At 42.2% G+C, this 21,030-nt stretch overlaps 1 protein-coding gene across 1 annotated transcript in view; it reads right to left on the minus strand.

Moving 5' to 3' along the window:
- PLCD4 (phospholipase C delta 4) overlaps positions 1 to 21,030 on the minus strand; it is a 57,904-nt gene that overhangs the window by 15,056 nt on the left and 21,818 nt on the right. Inside the window, exons 6-14 of the mRNA XM_081933980.1 lie at positions 19,276 to 19,380; positions 16,778 to 16,836; positions 13,011 to 13,169; positions 10,983 to 11,213; positions 9,621 to 9,748; positions 7,173 to 7,404; positions 6,406 to 6,607; positions 2,620 to 2,764; positions 996 to 1,148 (exon numbers count right to left, since the gene is read on the minus strand). Of these exons, the coding sequence (XP_081790106.1) occupies positions 996 to 1,148; positions 2,620 to 2,764; positions 6,406 to 6,607; positions 7,173 to 7,404; positions 9,621 to 9,748; positions 10,983 to 11,213; positions 13,011 to 13,169; positions 16,778 to 16,802 (1,275 nt within the window). The 5' untranslated portion in view covers positions 16,803 to 16,836; positions 19,276 to 19,380. The remainder of the gene's footprint in view (positions 1 to 995; positions 1,149 to 2,619; positions 2,765 to 6,405; positions 6,608 to 7,172; positions 7,405 to 9,620; positions 9,749 to 10,982; positions 11,214 to 13,010; positions 13,170 to 16,777; positions 16,837 to 19,275; positions 19,381 to 21,030) is intronic.

Raw genomic sequence — 21,030 nt, forward strand, 5'->3', positions numbered from 1 at the left:
TGGCTGAAAATATCCACCCATCTTTTATCAATTTCAACATGTTGATTTTCCCATTGTATTAATTTTTCAGAATTTAAATATACATTCAGTCTTCTAATTTCTTCGAAGAGACAATTGTCATTTATTTTAATGTCTAGCATTTCTTTAGATAAAAATTCAACACAAGATTCAATATCTGTTCAATATACTTGCGATGAAGTAAAAAAACACCATTAAAACTGTTTAATAAAACGTGAATTGTACTTACCTCTGTATAATTGAATATTCACTGAGAAAGAAATAATTACCATGAGTCATTCAATTGCCGACGTGCCGTGAGTCTACTGCGTGCGAATGTGCCGTGTTGCGTTTCGGTAAGAAGTAAACAAAGCCACTTGCACGTGGCGTTGTCTCTCAAGGTCTCCCGTGCGGAGCGCATGCGTCTCATAATCGCGTCTTATACTGCACTATACCGAGTCTTGATGAATTGTCATGTCAAATACAAATACGTCACATAACGCGCAACAGATTAGTCTTCAAATATCGAAAAGGAGGACATGTAGGAGGACACTTTTCGAGGGAGGACAGAACTTACAAAAGAAGGACTGTCCTCCCTAAAGGAGGACGGTTGGTCACCTTACTATAAAGCCTCTGGAGCCTGGGGAGGGTGAAAAAAGCATGTAAAAATGGGGGGGGGGAGCGCCTGTAGTGTGCGCATGCGTACTGGGGGGTGTCGCGCATTATGTTATGGGTGCGGCACGCCCGCACACGACCCCCCTGCGCTTCCGCCACTTGTGGCACATGAGCCAAAAAAGGTTCGCTATCGCTGATCTAGCCTGATGAAGAATTCTGAAAACTTCAATGACTCCTATGTTATTTTTTGGCATTTTAGTTGCTCAATATCCACCTGCTTATTTATGAATTTGAAAACATCTTCTCATTTTACACTCGCATTTAGTAAAGGGCCAGCCTGGATAATCATTAGATGAAAGTTCTTAATTACTCTATGTTCTTACTTCAGGTGAAGGCAATTGCACAGGAACAAGGTCATCAATGGTGTTGATGAGGAGTCGTTCTCCCAGTATGCCTTTCAGCAGTTGTGCCATGATGTCTTGTTGTTCTATGCTGCAGTGATTCTCGATAGACAGAATGATGGGGTAATCAGAAACCTGGATAAATAAGACAATGATGGCTAGGTGTTTGGGAGATTAAAATTGAAGCACGGCAACCAAAAGAGGACAATGGAGTTATTGCAAGGATCCCTGGAAACTGATGAATATCATTTTTACTCAGGCAACTTGAAGATAGATGAATTTCTTGAAGATCCTTGGGATTGTGGAATATTATTGCGACAAAGTTACAAAATTACAATCAATTGTAACCAGGGATATGTGGTGAACTCTAGCTTAGATGTTCACAGACGGGTCAAGAAAAGCCGAATAACAAAATGTCCATTGTGATATCTAAACTCAAACTCCATCCCATACGTATTTGTGTAAGGACATTGCAATACCTGTCATTTTGAAATTATTTTCATTAGGGACAGCAGAAGTCTTGGGATAAGGGCCTTTGTAATGATGGCTCCCTCAATCTAGATGGTAATTTAAAGAGGAAGTTTTTAGAACCTGGTGGGGCTCCTATATTTTCACCAGCTTCACATGACGTAATTACATCACTATATGTCTTCTGACTGTTCAAAATAGAAGAGAATATATGCAGTTTAGGACTGAATTGTGGAGTTCCTAGGGCTCTCTGGGTTTGGTTGTTTGCTTGCGGGCTTTTCATTACCTGATTAGGTAAGATCTTCAATGCTACTAAAGGTAAATTAAAGATGTTATTTAGAGGGTAATGAAATGCCTGCAAGCAAACAACCAAGCTCAGAGAGTGTCTTCTGACTGTACATCAAATCGACACCAGTTTGCTGAAATGTGTGGTACCAATATGTGGTACAGTATGTTTTCAATTACTGTTCATGTTCAAAATTAACCCTTTGGGGGTTTTGTCCCTTTTTGAATAATTTTAATATTTGTTTGTTCTAAGATGGGAAACTGCAGTATAATATCTGTCCATCAAATTCAATCTGGCAGGGTTGGTGTGCTCTATTGATTGAACAATGCCATCTATCAGGATCCCAGAAGCACACCTCTGTAGCAATGCCTGCCTTTTGGAATGAGATTTGCCTCAAGATCCAGGCGGTTCCCATCCTGCTGAACTTTATCATATTTATTTATTTGTGAGCTACCCGCATTCATTGAGAGTTGGGCAGCATACAAATATTCCTCTTCCTCTTCCTCTTCCTCTTCCTCTTCCTCTTCCTCTTCCTCTTCCTCTTCCTCTTCCTCTTCCTCTTCTTCTTCTTCTTCTTCTTCTTCTCATAAACAATTGACCATTGTTAGTTGTTTTTGAAGGCATTCTGAGTTACAATAAGAGAGAGATGGACTAGATCCCTAAGGCTACTTAAACACTTGTTCAAAAAGAGCTGAGCCCAGAATATACCTTGCAAGACGGCATTGTTCTATGCTATATTAAACTCCTTCTGCTCAAGCCTAACAAATCCATATTTTTATCATTACCCCCTTCCCACCTACAGGTGGAGTTCAGCCCTACAGGGATTCCTTGTGGTAGAAGCATGCAACTTACCCAGAAGGCATATTTCTCAAGAGTTGTCACAACATCACGGAACGGGATCTTAGAAGTGAATGTATAGCCATGATAGACAATTGGTTCTCCATTTGATCCATCCCAACAATCAACCTCTAAACACCGGCAGCCCTGTTTGAGAGCCCTACAAGGAGGAGAAAGCAACTCATTGGCCCTTCACCCCTGAGACCCAGGATGCAGTGTTGGAAGTTTCCTAAAGCTGCTACCTGACTGAAGAGTGAACATGAAGAATATATCTATCTATCTATCTATCTATCTATCTATCTATCTATCTATCTATCTATCTATCTATCTATCTATCTATCTATGCATGCAGCTCTTGGCGTATTCGGGTCTTTTCCCGTGTAAGATTGAGAGTATCTTGGTGACGTTTCAACGGGGTTCCACTCGCCATCTTCAGGCTGGTGCCTTCGGCTTCGTACTTGTGCAAGCAAAGCATGATCAGAGCTGCCATATTTCTATAAATATTGGTGGGGGTGTGTGGAGTGCTGGCTTTGTTGCTGTAGGTGGATTGGTTGGCTGTGTTGTAACATCTTGATTAGTTGATGGAGTTGATGTTTTTTCAGATTAGTCGGCTGTTTCTTAACATCCTGTGTGGCTGAGGTACTGCCTGTGTGCCTATTGTTCTTTTGTGTTGTAATGACCTGAGTAATGGGCTGTGTGATGACATCCTGATCTCTATTGTAGTGATATCTGGAGTCCTGTGCTGCAACCTCCTGGAGGATTGGTTGCATTGTAACATCCTGAGCCTTTGTGTTATAAACTCCTGAGTTTTGTGAAGTAATGTCTTGAGCAGATGGCTAAGGTGTAACATCCCAGGCTTTGGTTCGGCTCCGAGTTTGCAGTGGCTATGTGTTCATGGAGTGTGTCAGTTTGCTTTGTGTGGGGGTCGGAGGGGGGTGCAGCAGTTGGTGATGCCGCCGTGGTTTGGCTTCTGGATGGTGGTTGCATTTATGGGATGGGTTTGGGTTTGAGTCTGGTGAAGGTGATTGGTGGTTGCGTCCTGTGTTGTTCTGGGTCTGGTGTTGGTTTTCGTGACTGGGACTTGTTTGTTGATTGGGGGTAGTTTCCAGATGTCTGGTAGGCGGGAGGTATCGTCATGTTTATTCATGTTGTGGGGGCGTTTCTCTATTTCGATGGCTTCCATAATGATTCTCTTGTTGAAGTGTTCCATTTTGGAGATTAATTTGGTTATTTCAAAATCAATTTCATGTCCTGTTGCTTTAAAGTGCTGGAAAAGGGAATAAGTTTTTTCTTCTTTTCTGACTGCGTTCTTGTGTTCTGCGATGCGTGCATTTATTCTCCTATTAGTTTGTCCAATGTATGTGGCCGGGCAGATTTTGCATGGTATTTCATAGACTCCTTGGTTTTCTAGCTGGATCTTGTTTTTGGGGTTTCTTAAGATGTCGGCTATAAAACCTACAACCCAGCGACCTACTCGTGAGACCCGAATACACCAAGACCTGCATACCTGTACCTGTGAAAATCTACCAACAACTATAACTATATCTAGCACATTTGTTGCTTCCCTATTCTACAGGCAGCCGATGGAATGGCATGGCAGAACTGCCCCTCAGAATACTGGGAAAATCCCCAAGTGTCAATCAAAAAAATTAACTGGTTCTATCAGATGCCTGAGGGGGGGGGGCGATTATCTTAATTGTTCCACCTTTTCAAGGGTCTGAGAAATTTAGTAATGTTCAGCTTGATTAGAAAGTGTTCAAGTAATGGAGATGAATAATTATTTCTGTTGTTCTTATACAATACAATACAATAGCAGAGTTGGAAGGGACCTTGGAGGTCTTCTAGTCCAACCCCCTTCCTAGGCAGGAAACTCTATACCATTTCAGACAAATGGCTATCCAACATCTTCTTAAAGACTTCCAGTGTTGGGACATTCACAACTTCTGGAGGCAACTTCTGTTCCACTGATTAATTGTTCTAACTGTTGTCACATGATCTTGATTCTATCCCTCTGTTGATGCAGCCTAGAACTGTGTTGGCTTTTTTTGCAGCTACTGCACACTGCTGGCTCATATTTAAATGGTTGTCCACTAGGACTCCAGGATCCCTCTCACAGTTACTACTATTGAGCAAGGTACCACCTATAGTGTACCTGTGCATTTCGTTTTTCTTGCCTAAATGTAGAACCTCGCTCTACTGATGTTGCACTTTTGGGTCTGAACAGTGGTGAGATTTAAATAATTTAACAACTGGTTCTCTGCCCTAATAACCAGCTGGGTAGGCGTGGCTCGGTGGTGAATGTGTGGGCCAACTCAACATCACTCAGGTCAATGGGCCCTTTGCCTTAGCTGTTACAATGTAATAAGGAGAGGCAGTTTCTGTAAGCGGGGCAATAAAGATTAGGGTAGAAACAATACCAGAATGTTTCTTCCTGCCTTCCTTACAGGACTAACCCTGCAAAGTGGAAAAAACTAAATAAGATTTCTTCCATTTCTCCAAACTGCTTAGAAAGTTAACAACCGGTTCTCCCGAATTGGTGCAAACTGGCTGAATCCCACCACTGGGTCTGAACCAAATTCTAGATGTAACACATGACTGCCCTTACCAGAGCCAAGATAACGTGGGATTAGTCCATGGTTGTATTGGAGATCAAGGAATCCTGAGCGCCACTGGTTCCCATAGCCAGGATATGGAAGCAGGAGTCCTCCAGTACTATAATCCTAGAGGACTCCACCGCAATCCACAATAAGATCTAGAAACTTAGGAAGGACTATTTCTATTTTTTGTGTGAGTTCAAAGATTGGTGGATAGCACTTGACTTGGCTGTAAGGAAGAGCCATAAGGTTAATTATAAAGATAGTTGGGGGGTATCAGTCAAGAAGTTATAATGAGTTGAAAAAGGGCTTGAAAAATCAGGACATGGTAACAGTACAATGAGGAGTGAAATCTGTTAGCCTTTTAGGATTTCACCTAAAATCAGCAGAAAGAAAAGATAAGTTTATACGTGGAGTCAAAGGCCTGGAAAAAGTCTGATAACAGTTCTGCTCAGCCTCCATTTGAAAACTCTGTTTTTATTCTTCACAGGGTATGTTTTGCATTCTACTAGCCATTTCTACTGTCCTCCCCCTTTACTGTTTATTTGGTTTATTTCTTTCTTAAGATAAAGGAAAGTAATTAACATAATCATGACAAGGATTGACGGACCAGTCATTTCAGATTCAGTTTAGGATTTTAATACACTGATGGCATTCTGATGTGCTTGCTGCATTATTAACAAGTAATCCTTGACTTACCATCATTTGTTTAGTGACCACTTGAAGTTAAAACTGCACTGAAAAAAATGACGTATGACTGTATTTCACACTTACACCACTGCAGCACCTCCATAGTCATGTGATCAAAATTTGGACACCTGGCAATTGGTTCATATTAGTGATGATTGCACCATCCCTGGATCATGTGATCGCCTTTTGTGACTGTCTCATGAGCAACATCAATGCAGAAGCCAGATTCACTTAACAACCATGTTACTAATTTAATAACCCCAGAGATTCACTTAGCAACTGCGGCAAGGAAGGCCGCAAAATGGGACAAAATTCACTTAACAAAGGTGTCACTTAGCAATGGGCTCAATTGTGTTCATAAGTCAAGGACTACTTGTACTTATTAATAAGATAAAAATTTTTTACATGAACACATACGCAATTCTTTTGATAAATAATAACAAAACTAATGTTTGGTTCTGTCACTCAAAGAACTATTGATGCAGCTGCTTTCTCATCTCTCCTTTCATTTTGATACCTGATGTATCCTTCAACACTGCTTTGTCCTCGCAGCTGGTCTTCAATCAGATATGTGTTGTGAGAGGAAGAGATAAAATAATGGCAGAGAGGCTGAGACATATCCTGGAAGATCTTCCTGTGCTCAGGGTTGAAGATTGAGCCATCTGGTGAGCAGAGATACATGAGGAATCCATCTGGGCTCAGGATATGACGAGCTTTGCCTATCGGAAGAAAAGGTTGGTGAGGAGGAACTGAAATGGATAGGCTTTTCGAAACAAAAGCCCTGCTAAGGGACAGACACTGAACTAAATAAAGACTACGAAGCAGGAGCCTTTGATCAGTCAGGAAAGAGCAGGTCTTAGAAGTCTCAGACAATGGAGTCACGTAACTGTTACAAAACAGCAACCCTGGTTTGGGAAAATTCTGCTAACTCTAGAAAGTCACACCTTGGATCAGTAGTAGTTTGGCGGCCTGGGTCACTGGAACTGGCAGCGATCCAGGCCTGCCAGGCCCCTGAACTGGTCCTCCGGGCGGCGTCTACAATGCCATCATCTTGTTTTTTGCTTCTGCACATGTGCAGAACAATTTTTATTGTACTGTACATGTGCGCGCAGCATGCATCAAGCTCACCCATGCGACTTACCGACAAGCAAACTGGCAGTAGTGACTGCCAGAACCCACTCCTGCTTTGGATGTATCATTAAGCACTTCAGCGACAACTTGTCCCAATTCTGGATGTTAAGTTACAGACCCATCAAGTCTCCTATTGTTTCCCCAACAACTCACCAGTCTCAGATGGTTCGTATCTGTCAATAAGTTCCATTGCAAGCTCATCCGTGCCATCAACCTCCATCTGCTCCTGTTGCAAGAAGTCCACAAATTCCAACAAGGTCAGCTTCTTCCCATCTTCAGAGTACTCCTGGAAAATCTCAAGCACCTCATCCCGCTGAGTTAATGCTTTGTAGAACAGCACAAATTCCTCTCCCTCCAGCGACCCTGTTTCTGATTTGTCAGCCATCTGTAAGAAATGGAGGACTCCGACCAACAGTTTCCTTGTGCAGGAAGTACAACAAAACAATCAAACTGAGGGAAACAAGGGCTCCTGCCCACTGAGGGAGCCAATGGAATTAAGGGCCTTTCTCCACTTGGATTTAAGAGCAAATATGTCCTAGCAATGTCTTTTTCCCCCTGCTAGTTTTCATAATGTTGCTTTCATCTCATCTTGAATCCATGAGTGAAACAAATTTCAACCACCCATATTGATGTTAAACTAATGTTTTCCTTCATCTCCTTAAAGACTGAATCATTCTGTGTGTATGTGTGATGATTCTCGAGACTAGGAAAACTGGACTTGAACAAGTATTAATGAAGTACATACTTCGTAACAAAAAAAGAGATTATTTTCCAGGATACACACACACACACACACAGAAATACACTGTGGGGGTCAGACACCCCAACACTCCTCGGTGTGTGTGTGCTGTTAAGATACAGCCTGTTGTGCCTTAAAATGGCTTCAACTGTACTGCCATAAAATGGATTCTACTGTACAGCGAAGTGGAGTTGCCATGATAACAGCTTCACAAGGGGGCTCCCTCTGGTAAGGGGGAAAATCCAACATTAGAAATTATGTTCGGTCCGGACATTTTCCCCTTATAAATAAATATCTGGGCAGCTTTGGGTTATCAATTAGTATATTATAAGATAGGCAAAGTCTAGCACATAACTAATGAGTGGTTACCAGACACTGAATCAAAAATTATATTGGCCATGTGTGAGTTTGCATGCATGTACCAATGACTAAAATAAAAGTGATCTGAAATAAGCAAACTTGCAAAACAGAGAGCACACTGAGTATATCCTTAATGTTCTGTCTACTTCCCAGAGTTCTCTCATGATCAGTGGATCACAAGATTCTGAAGTGCCACTGGGTTCACATCTTCAACAATTCTGATCCTCTCCAAAGAAAGCTTGTGTACCATTTATTAGGATTTGGCGGGAAATCCAATGGTTGGTAGTGATTTGAGGCAATAGAAAGGAGACTAGGAATTGGCAATGGGAAGACAAATTTCATCTATTTTTTATTAATGCAAGGATGGCTGCAGAGTAGTTCAATTTCAGCAATAGAGGAAGGCCCATACAGCAGGTGCTATTATATGAACGGTGTGTTGTAGTGTTTGGCATGAGCCTCATCTAAGGAGCTTGCATTTACTTTAAGCAGACAAGATAAGAAAATAGAGGCTGTTTAATTATTGGTTAACCCTTTTATCACTCAATTTTACAATTGATTATAGTATTCTAAAAGTGCCTGGCTACAAATCCTACTACTTTCCTCCACCATGCTGACTGAGGAAAAGAAGATTAAACTGATGACTGACAGCATCAGATTGGCCTGTGTAATTGTATTCCAGAAAACAAAGCATTTAGATTGGCAAGGAGCCACAGCTAAATGGATATTCCATTTGGGGTATAAATAGTCATTGAAAACAAATCGAACAACCAAGTCTGAAGATAAACATATTCTGACCTAGGCTTCCCAAGAGCATGGCTTCCCGACAAAAAACCCTTTTATTATTTCACTGTGAATTCTGCTCATTAACATCCAACAAAGTCTTTCAAGGGAGGATTATAGTCATAGACCTTATCTGGCTTGGAGAGCTGACAGGCCAATATCTGTAAAACTTGGCAAGGCGTCTCAGAGAGTCATAAACCAATTAAGCGAACTAATTATCTCCTGCAAACTTCACTCCCCTTTTGCTCCTCTTTTATTTCTTCTGGGAGGGCCACTCATCGTCTACCTCTGCCCTTACTCCCAGGTCTTTAGCTGTTCCCTTTGTCTGGCCACTCTGCGCATGTGCACACTGGGAACAGGCTCCAGCTGTTCACCTGCCTCACTGATGTCTGATTCTGAAGGCACCTGATAACTGGCATATGGCTCTGGTCCCCCCTCTGCCTCTGACACAGAGACCCCATCAGAGCCTTCCCCAGACTCCAGGACTGCCTCATGTTCCTCCCCAATCTCCTCACTGTCCAAAACTGCTGCCAGCTCCACTGGTGGGCCACAACAAAACATTATTTGCAGAGACCAAGAGGGGCTAGAAGTATATATGTACTCTCATCAGTGGATGATGGTGGCAATGTGACTTTGTGTTGCCATCTTATGAACCAGCAAAGGAAATCGCTTTTATGCACCCTAGTTCCACCTGTCCTCCACTTTGGCTCATACAGATGTACCTGGAAGAGCTGGAAGGCATGGTCTTCATTCATATCCACATTCATCATCCTGAGCAAGTGCTGGACCTCTTTGAAGTTCATCCGCCCATCGTTGTTTTTATCAGCTTTTAAAAACCAGTCACAGATCCATGTGCAACCCGGGTGTGGATTAAGGAAAACAGACTCATAGGATCAGGGCAGTCAAACAATGCATCAACCTGCAAAACAACTTCAGCTGAAGGCAATTTTTTTCCGTGCTTACTTCTGCTTCCTTCCTTGGTTGCCATTCACAGGGGGAGGGAAATTTAGGAATGTGGGGCCTCAGCTGCTAGTCAAAACACCTACCAGCCGGTGTGTGAACCAAGGCCATGTGAACAGACACCTGTTGAAGCTGAGTGAGAAACTGTGGCTGACTTGATTGGCCCATGCGACCTAAAAGACACAGGGTGGAAAAATTTTCTTCTTTGAAATATCCCCAAGCACCTTTCTAAGTGCTGATATGATGTACTCAATAAAGAATTTCCTGAACCTGAACAGAGTCTCAGAGTCCTGATTTCCCTGAGTTTATTACTCGGAATGATGACATAACAACCAGTGGTGGGTTCCTACTGGTTTGGACTGGTTCAGCTGAACCGGTAATGGTTTGGCGGCCTGGGTCGTTGGAACCGGCAGCAACCCAGGCCTGCATCCCCCCCTCAAACTGGTTCTCCTGGCCATCTGGTATTTTGTTTCAATTTTTATTGTACTGTGCATGCATGCACAGCACGTATCAAGCCCCCACGCGTTGCATGCCCACGAGCAAACTGGCAGTAGTGGCTGCCGGAACCCACCCCTGGACACAACGTATATTTTTGTCAAAACAAAACACACTGGAGATGAGCACACACTGACACCTTGTTAGTTCAGGACAGATCGTAATGGAAGTGATGGAAGAGAAAACTCCTTTGGCTGTTAGTTTCTTACGTTTTATAAAGGGAGGAAAAGTATTACATTTTTCACCAAGTCTTATATTTTTAATTAATGGTTAAAATAACAAGGAGAAATAAAGACATTTCCTTTAGATCAGTGGGTCTCAACCTTCCTAATGCCGCGACCCTTTAATACAGTTCCTCATGTTGTGGTGACCCCCCCAACCATACAATTGTTCTATGTTTTCCGTATTTTTTCGAAAATACGTGTTTTCCGATGGTCTTAGACGACCCCTGTGAAAGGGTCGTTCGACCCCCAAAGGGGTCCCGACCCACAGGTTGAGAACCACTGCTTTGGACTGTCATTCTGGAATAAACATAGGCGTGTCAGTGTGTCTCCAATATTACACTCAAGCTGAGCATCCTTTTCCCCCTTTTGTCCAAAAAGGATGGCAGGTAATTAAAAAGTAAGGATATTGATCAAGCCTCTCTTTCTGATCCATGTTAATGACCGTCTCTACGAGGCGCCTCAAACCTTGGATCCAACACTGAGCCTCCTCGGCTGAACTGGCAATGAGGTCTTGGTTGCTTCGCCGCCCATGGAAGACAACAGTGAAGCAGCATTCAGCCGGGAATTCCTCAGCCAGACTTCGCAGCACTTCCGATTGATGGCCTTCACGGATTGTCTCCACATCACTGACAGAAACTTGGGAGAAGAATAGCCAGAAAAGATAAGCCTTTACATAGAGCAGGGGTGTCCAAACGTGGGAACTTTAAGACTTGTGGACTTCAACTCCCAGAATTCCCCAGCCAGCCATGCTGGCTGGGGAATTCTGGGAGTTGAAGTCCACAAGTCTTAAAGTTCCCACGTTTGGACACCCCTGACATAGAGAGTCATGCTTAAGTTATAAAAGCGTCCCTTGCTTCTCTGTCTGGACTGAACATCAACACAAACAGAGGAATCGAAGCGATTGGTTTTTTTTTAAAAAAAAAAAAAACATTAGAGCCAAGAAAATAAATTAAAGAATACGATTAAAAATATATCCAGCGTAATCCCAGCACAGGATTCTCATTATTAGTTGAAGAGAAGCTGACTGCACTCGGGATGCCACGTATTCAGCAGCAGCCCAACAAGCAGAAAAATGCCAATGAGGCACTCAGAGCCAATATGGGAGATACAGCAACATGCAATAAAAATATCCTTAGTTGACAGTTGGATACAATATATATTTTATGCCTGAATTTATTCTGTTCAACATTCTTCTATTAATTTGGTACCCCCTAGATGAGATCAGGGGACGTGGTGGCTCAGTGGCTAAGATGCTGAGCTTGTCAATCAGAAAGGTCGGCAGTTCAGCGGTTCAAATCTCCAGTGCCACGTAACGGAGTGAGCTCCCGTTACTTGTCCCAGCTTCTGCCAATCTAGCAGTTCGAAAGCATGTAAAAATGCAAGTAGAAAAATAGGGACCATCTTTGGTGGGAAGGTAACAGCGCTCCGTGCGCCTTTGGAGTTTAGTCATGCCGGCCACATGACCATAGAGACATCTCTGGAGAGTGGTGACTCTTTGGCTTTGAAACGGAGATGAGCACCGCCCCCTAGAGTCGGGAATGACTAACACATATGTGGAAGGGAAGCCTTTACCTTTACTTCAGATGAGATCAATTGCATAATATGCGACGTAGCAATGGTAATTCCACCACATAGACAATCATGAGGATGGGCTATATACCTACAACCCAAACTCTTGTTTTCGCAAACATAAACACTTTAAACAAAGCTTGCAAAATTTATTCTAGAAAATGCCATGCACATGAGAAATTGTGAGGCTTGAGAGCACACATATGGACATACGCATCTGCATCTTCCATAACGTTATGCAAAACTTTATCTTTTCTGAAGCTGTACAAACCAATACTTATAACAGCTTTAGTTGTCTTTCTGCACTTATTGTGAGATCTGAATCCTTCTCAGAATTGGTACTCACAAACATTTTTAAATAAACATTTTTATTGTACATTTTTCTTTATAATACATCACATTTTCAGTTTTGCAATGGCAGTGTACTGGTTGTATCTAGTCCTTTTTGAGTATACATAGTTTTATACACCCTGATTATAACCAATATTCTCTTAATCATACATTTATAGTCTCTTTTAAATACATAATGTTCTACGTCATAGTTACAGGCATTATTTTCATAATTGTACTATAACATTCTATATATTAATCTCTCTCCTTTCCCCTCGCTACTTCCTTCTCCTTCCTTCTCTTTCCTTCTCCTTCCTTTTCCTCTTCTCCTCTCCCCTCTTCTATCTCCTCTGCTCCACTTCCCTCTCCTTCCCTCTCTCTTTCTCCTCTCCTATAGCTTTGTGGGTAAATTTGTGCAAGATTTCCCAAATTTTTCTATTCTGCACTTACACTATTTGAAAGCCCACACTCAAAGGTAATGTTACAGAGAATCAGCCCTCTTGCAAATAATATGGTGCAGGTAATTAAACTCACAGGCTGATTTGGCTTTGCCAGACATCTTAGATTTGTACCAGACAGTCATGCAGTCCTGCTGCAACATGAAGTGTCGTTGTTTCTTCCAGTTCTTGGATTTCACCTTGCGCATCATTGTTCCTTGTTGCATTTGAACAAGATTGTCATCCAGTGGCATACCTGAGAAGAGGATCGGACATTTCAAGTCAGGGATTGTGTTAGTTTTAGTACAGTAACAACTATATGCAATTTAAATCCAAATGTTAGGCACTCTGGTCAACATTTGTGCTTCAATACAATACAATACAATACAATACAATACAATGCAATACAGAGTTGGAAGGGACCTTGGAGGTCTTCTAGTCCAACCCTCTGCTTAGACAGGAAACCCTATACCGTTTCAGACAGATGGCTATCCAGCATCTTCTTAAAGACTTCCAGTGTTGGGGCATTCACAACTTCTGGAGGCAAGCTGTTCCACTGATTAATTGTTCTAACTGTCAGGAAATTTCTCCTCAGTTCTAAGTTGCTTCTCTCCTTGATTAGTTTCCACCCATTGCTTCTTCTTCTACACTCAGGTGCCTTGGAGAATAGTTTGACTCCCTCTTCTTTGTGGCAACCCCTGAGATATTGGAACACTGCTATCATGTCTCCCCTAGACCTTATTTTCATTAAACTAGACATACCCAGTTCCTGCAACCGTTCCTCATATGTTTTAGTCTCCAGTCCCCTAATCATCTTTGTTGCTCTTCTCTGCACTTTCTAGAGTCTCCACATCTTTTCTACATTGTGGCGACCAAAACTGAATGCCGGATTCCAAGTGTGGCCTTACCAAGTCATTATAAAGCGGTATTAACACTTCACGGGATCTTGATTCAATGAATTCCTAAGTGAACACAATCTGATACATCGTTTAAAGTGTCATATTTTTCCAAATTGGAATGCGTATTTATTATTTGTGTGCAGCATTTGTGAAAACTGTTGTTTCCATAAAAGAAAACAGTGAATTTAACAGGTGCACAAATTTAGATATCCTTTCCACTCACTGCTTTGCAATACTCAGTGGTTTGCAATTCACTCAATAGTCAGTAGGTTCCAAACATTTGCTATACGCAGTTTAGCATCTAAGTAAGAATAATATCCACCAATCTCTTTGCTTAGCCAAGGACCAAACTGGAGTTGGAATTGGATATGGTAGGGATCCTTATAGACCAGGGGTGTCCAAACTTGGGAACTTTAAGACTTTACACAAGTCCACAAGTCTTAAAGTTCCCAAGTTTGGACACCCCTGTTATAGACAGAGTAGTGAGGAGCTGACTATTAGAATGGAAAGCAAAATGGACTCTCCATAAGACGAAGGGAGTCTGCTGAAGTTTACTCCAGTCACTTGAATGTTCAGGGACAAGAGTTGAGGAGGAAAAAAAAACTTTTTAGAGCCTCAGCAATCCAAAACAAGAAGTAACATTCAGAGTCCACCCAAGGAAGTCAAGAGGTCTCACAGCCAGAGTTTGAGGCTTTTCCTTCTGGTGTCACACCAGCAATCTCAATAATCATTTCAGCATCAGCTTTGGGCATAGAAGCAACTCTTTACTTGAGAAGTCTCTGGCCCCTTCCTCCCCTCTGAGGAAAGGATTCTTGCTTGAGGAACCAATTCTCTTCTCTGCTGAAGAAGAGCTAAGCCCCAAACAAGTAGTACAGGGCAGGGGTGGGTTGCTGCCAGTTTTACGACCGGTTTACAACCCATACGCAATGCACGTGTGCGCTGTTCAATGCAAATTGTTTTTTGCGCCTGCGCAGAACAATTTAGAGTGACGTCTCGCCTGGACTACTGTAATGCTCTCTACATGGGGCTCCCCTTGAGGTGCACCCGGAGACTGCAGTTGGTCCAGAATGCAGCCGCGCGGGTAATTATGGGGAGATCGAGGTTCTCCCATATAACACCGCTCCTGCGCGAGCTGCACTGGCTTCCTGTGGCCTACCGGGTGCGCTTCAAGGTGCTAGTTACCATCTTCAAAGCGCTCCATGGCATAGGGCCCAGTTACCTGAGGGATCGTGTCCTGCCCCATACATCCCTGCGGCCCATTCGCTCACACAGAGAGGGTCTCCTCCGGGTGCCGTCCTCTAGAGATTGTCAGAGGGCGGTGCCCAGGAGTAGGTCCTTCTCTGTGGCGGGCCCTACCCTTTGGAACGACCTGCCCCCAGACATCAGAACAACAACCGATCTCCGCTCCTTCCGCAGTAAACTGAAGACCCACCTGTTTCGGCTAGCCGGCCTGGCATAACTCGACAACTTTTCCACCCCTAGGTCATATTTAATTGTTAATTTTAGTTTTTAAACTATTAATGTTATTGGGGTTTTAACCTTTTTCAGTATTGTAATTATTTATTTATTTTTTACCTCCTCTGTACGACACTGTGCTGACTGTTGCTTGTGTACGTCGCCCCGAGTCCCTGTGGGGAGAGGGGGCGACTAATAAGTTTAAATAAATAAATAAATAAATAAATAGAGTGAACTCCGCATGTGCAGTCACTAAAAACCAAAATGGCAGCAGCCCAGTGGTGGCAAGGGAACCGGTTGGGGGCATGGCAGGCCTGGGTTGCTGCCGGTTCCCGGCCTGAATTCCACTACCAGTTCGGCCAAACTGGGCCGAACTGGGAGTAACCCACTTCTGGTACAGGAGGGTGGAAGAGTTAATATATGTAGTTCTAATAAGCACTTTCTCTGTAAGCTTCCCTTCGTTGACTTCTGGCATCTGTTGTCTCCTCAACCTTCTCCTCCAACCCCAGAGCAACTTTTATGCTCAGCAGGTCCCGAGATTTGCAAACACTCATATGTTTTCCTTTCATCACATTTGCTTAGTGAGTTTCAGAAAAGAGCAAATCTGCAGATTCAGCCATCTGTTGAAATATAGTCTGCGCTATCCACAAGTCCCCAGCAGCAACTTGAATAGGAGCTGCTACTTAGCTCCTCCAATGTCCTCAAGTTTCTGATTCCAGGGATACATCAGAGTCAGATCCTCCTTTCTCCTGCCCGCTCTCACAGCCCTGTTAGATATTACAGCTGATAGGCACGTGATGGTGGGGTTCCATGGTGTTGTGTGGGTCTCCCTCCTATCACACACTGTGACTCCTGCAACCCCTGTTCAGGCTGGACTTACTTAGTGTTCTTCAACAACAGCCATAAATCCATTTTTTTTAAAAATAAAAAATTAGAAGAACTTAAAAGCTGGCAGATATGTATATATGTATGTGGATAGCATCATAACAGTCTCTTTACATCATATTCTGCACCTGTCAATTATTAGTTGGGCTGATTCCTCTTCAAAGCCTGGTGCATGGAGGAGAAAACAGTTTTGGAGAGCAGAGACCAGGGAGGAGAGAAGAGGTGGGGAGATGCCTATAGCAGCTGAAAGTACTCAATAAATGCTCAGGGATCATCTAACTCCACTGAAACATCTATGTCAGATTGTACTTATGAAAAAAAATTGGTATTGTCTGTGGCCTAATTATGAGGGAACAAGCTACTTTAAAGCTGGAACAACTAAGGAAGACTTAAGGAAGCCTCTGGCAATTATTTACTTATTTATTTTAAAGGATAGTTTGGGATGGATGAGATGGTGGCAACATAACCCTAGCCTTTGGGCCCAGAGAGAGATCAGGAAAACAAGTAAGCAGGCACATGTAATGGTTACAAGGACTGAATTAATATGTGGACCTGAATTATGGAGTCGCACTGTGGACAACTTGCCAGTACCAGTAGCTTCTCAGAGATTCCAGAAAATACTTACGAGGATTACAGAGAAGTGAAGACATGGTTCTTCTTCCTTTAGCTTGGAAAAAGCGATACCTATAACATAAGAAAGTAGAAAGAAGTGAAAGAAGCAGCAGTAAGTGGAGGACTAGACCGTATACTCAGTTTCTTGGCTTTCCAAAAACATCTCAAAAACACTTCTATTGAAAGGAGATATCTGCCCTGGAATCTTATGTACCTTTACTTGGAAATTATTCCCAATAAGACATACTTCTAACTAGAAAGATGTAGAAGTTAGTCTTCTTTAGATGCTGGATTCTCCCTTATCTTTCCAACACCATGATAGCACTGATATATTGAACTAGAACTCCTTTTATGAGTTTCATGTTCTCTAATTGTGTTGACTATTGCTTTTTGGGGATACAATTGGTGCTGCAGACCAATATATTTGGAGGACATCAGTTTGGAAAATGATATAAAGTCACAGATTAAGACAGTGGCTGATGATGATATTGCACTAGGACAGGAAAGAGACCCAAGTTCAAATTCACTCAGTCATGGAAAAACATTGGATGACTTAGGGCCAATTTATCATCCTGGTCTACTCACAAGGGATAAAATTAGAGGAAATTTTATTGAAATCTTGAATCTTGAAGGACAGGTTGGCATATATTGATCATAGCTAAAATTGCAAACGATGAGTACAAAAATTGCAACTCACAAACATTATTTCAGAGCCAGCCTAACTGGATAGTTCTGCAAATCTAAGGCTTTCTTTTGTACTTCTGAGGTTAGGGAATCACCAGCTTCATCATATTTTTATGTGTTAGCAAAGTATATAATTTGTACTATTGCAAGCAACAAAAAGTTCCCAAGATAAGGTCAGTTCCATCATGAGGACAACGTGTAAACAACATGTAAATAAGCAAAATGTAAACTGATTCTTTGAAAACGTATAATAAAGGCTGCAAATGCTATTTTTTTAAACAAACAGCATCATTCATTAAATAGCATCAAAGCAAGCTAAACCAAACCAAAGCTCAAAATGTCCAGCTCACCATAAATTCAAACAGCTTATTCTGTCAGTCATTAATTATAATTCAGTAATTACAACTGTCCTATCACAAATTCCTGTGGTTAGCAATATTCACCAGAGACTATTGAGGAAGATTATGAAGCTTTCAGATAATAGAAGCTGTTTGAGTGGAATGGCTAGGAAATTTTAGATCTTAAGTCTAATGGTCTCATGGGTGCTTACTGATTTTGTTAACAGCAGCTCTTACATCATACTGTTATACACAAAACAAGTGATACAATTTTTCTATATCCACAACAGCACTGCATGATTTACAAGTGCTTCGATATTCCTGGCATACAAATGTGTTTTCCAGCTCTAACACTTGAGTAAAGTGTTGTTTAATGTTGTACGCCACCTAGAGTCACTGTGTGCAAAGTGGGTGACCATATACATAAAATAAATCATGGCATTTTAAATTCAAGGCATGGTCATACCTTCTGCATCGCTCTGCTGAACACATTATTCCCACAGCACTACCCTATGTCTAAGGATATTCATCCTTTGAGTAGGGCTATATTACTATTATCCTTCTCATCTTTCCTATTACCTTCTACTATTGGTATCTTTTGATTATATTACTTTGTTCACTGAGAGCTTCTGCACCAGAGACAAATTACTTGTGTGTCCAATCACATTTGGCCAATAAAAAATATTGTATTGTATTGTACGTTCTGTAATAAAATAGAGCTGGGTCTACTGGCTGGATTAAATGCTATTACTTAAGGGTACACAATTATTTGTGTGTGTGTGTGTGTGTGTGAGAGAGAGAGAGAGAGAGAGAGAGAGATTTAAGTATGATAATATCCAGCTGCTTGTAAAATTCATCTAAAAGCAAAAAGGAAGGATATTTTGGAGCAATATCAACACTAATGGCCTTTCTGTGGTTGCCCCATCACCAGCTGTTCTTAAATGACCGTTGATCCTTAAAATTCTCCCTTTTCCAAACTGGCTATTCTCCAGCTGTATTGAGACTACAGTTTCCAAAATAGTTTGGCAACCTGGCTGAAAATTCTGACATCTGTAGTCCCAATATGTTTGGAGGTCATCCGTTTGGGAAAAGCTTTTCTGGGAAGACTTTCTCCAATGTGGCCATCACACCGGAGAAAGTTTTTTTAAAAAATATTATGATTACCATCGCACTGGTAATAATAGGGACTTTTGTACAGACAAAATCAATGTTGATCTCCAAAGTGCCTGTCGCTCTGAAGATATTGCATGCAGGGAGAATTTCAAAGCAATAGTTTCAGGACTCTGCTTCAAAGCACATTAAAGTGCTGTTTCCCACTCCTTGAGCGGGTACAAATTGCAACCACCTCATTGCCAATTTCTAGTGTATCACAGGAATGTGTCTAGCAACAGATGTTGAACTGACAGGCTAAAGAAAGCAATTGGTGTTTTGTTTCCCTCCCTCCAATTACATTATATGCACAAAGATAGAAAGATGCTGAGATACCCACAACAGAGGAATGGTTGGTGAAGATGACACAATTTGCAGAGATGGCAAAATTATCTTACTTGACCAGAAGAAAGACAACAACTGGAAACCCTTTATGGACTTTTTGCTGAAATAAAACAAAAAGAACATCTGGTCATTTTTCACACTTACGATCGTTGCAACATCCCCATGGGTACCTAATCAAAATTTTGCAACAGATTCTTATTTACAATGTCCCAAGGTCATGTGATTACTTTTTGCAACGTTCTAACATGAGAGTTGATGAGGAAGCTGGATTTACTTAATGACTGTGTTATTAACAATTGCAGAAATTTGTTTAATAAATGTAGCAAGAAAGCTCGTAAAATGTGACAAAGTTCACTTAAAAACTGTCTCCCTTAGCAACAGAAATTTGGGCTCAATTGTGGTTGTAAGTCAAGGACTACATGTATAACAGAAGCAAGATTTCAATGGCCATCCATGGAGAACAAATCTGGGCATATATTGCTAATTTAATATATCTCATTATTGATAGTGGACCTCTATCATTCCAAGCTGCACAGAGGAGTCAGCTGTCTGCAGTGTTAAAATGTATATTATTGAATGCTCCCTTTCCTAATTGGTAGTAGAGGTGGAGAAGGATGGCACTCTATTTTGGGAAGTGAAAGATAAGCTTAATGTTATCCTTTCTTTAAAACCATCACCATTCCTCTTTAATGCTTTTTGGAATATTTTGTATCAGCTCGGAGGCAAGAATTTAGATTAAGAAACATCACGTGGCATGCATTTAATGGAGTGATATGGTAGATTTCTGGGAAGAGCTCTGAGCTTTTGGAACAAATGGTTGTTTCTTTTTTGGCACGGCTACTCAAAATACATGCAGTACTTTAAGAAATTATAATTTCATCTAAGCTCCTTTTTTCTATTACAAAATCAAGTCATCACAGTAATGGACATCCTAGCAAAAGGCCAGAAAAAGATTTGAACCTGGCCAGGTACAAACCTCTGAGCACTGGTTCTTTGTGCAAAGTGAACACTTTAAGATAACTCAGACCTTGGGATTGCATGCTGTTCCTCACTCCCTCAAAACATACACAATGTACACAACCATTAATGTACAGTATATGCTGAACACACACAGGCACACATAGGCTCTAGAGCCGTGATGGCGAACCTGTGCCAGAGGTAGCATGCAGAGTCCTCTCTGTGGGCATGGGCACTGTAACAATCTGCTCTTCTGGTTTCCGTTGCGCACATCAGTGGTGGGTTCCGGATCCCGTTCCAACCGGTACGGTTGGAACGGGCCCGGCGGCCTCCACATGGTAAGCGCACGCATGCATCTTACTGCCTCCTCAAGCTTCCGCAATGCTCCAGCTGCTCACCAGAGCATTGCGCAGGCGCTGTATGCACAGTGCATGTGTGTGTAAGCGCCAAAGACTTAAAAGACCAGTAAGGAGCTCGGGCGGGCGGGTGGACCCTCTGGAGCACCGTAAGAGAATGGTGCTCCGGACAGGCTCTGGTATGCCCGTACTGGGGAGTACCGTCTGCAACCCACCACTGGCACACTGCACACCGGCCTGCTGGTCACGCATGCTGGCACGCCAGAAACCCAAAGACCAGCTGGCCAGTGCGCATGTGTACACCAGCCAGCTGGTCTTCGGGTTTCTGGTGCTGCAGTGCATGTGCATGCACACCAATGGTGGGTTGGAAATATTTTTACTACCAGTTCAGGCGCGCTCCTGCGTGTGCATGCACAACGCTTCTGCGCAGAAGCATC

This window comes from Natrix helvetica (genome assembly GCF_964273705.1).
Source record: "Natrix helvetica genome assembly, chromosome: 1".
NCBI lineage: Eukaryota > Metazoa > Chordata > Lepidosauria > Squamata > Natricidae > Natrix > Natrix helvetica.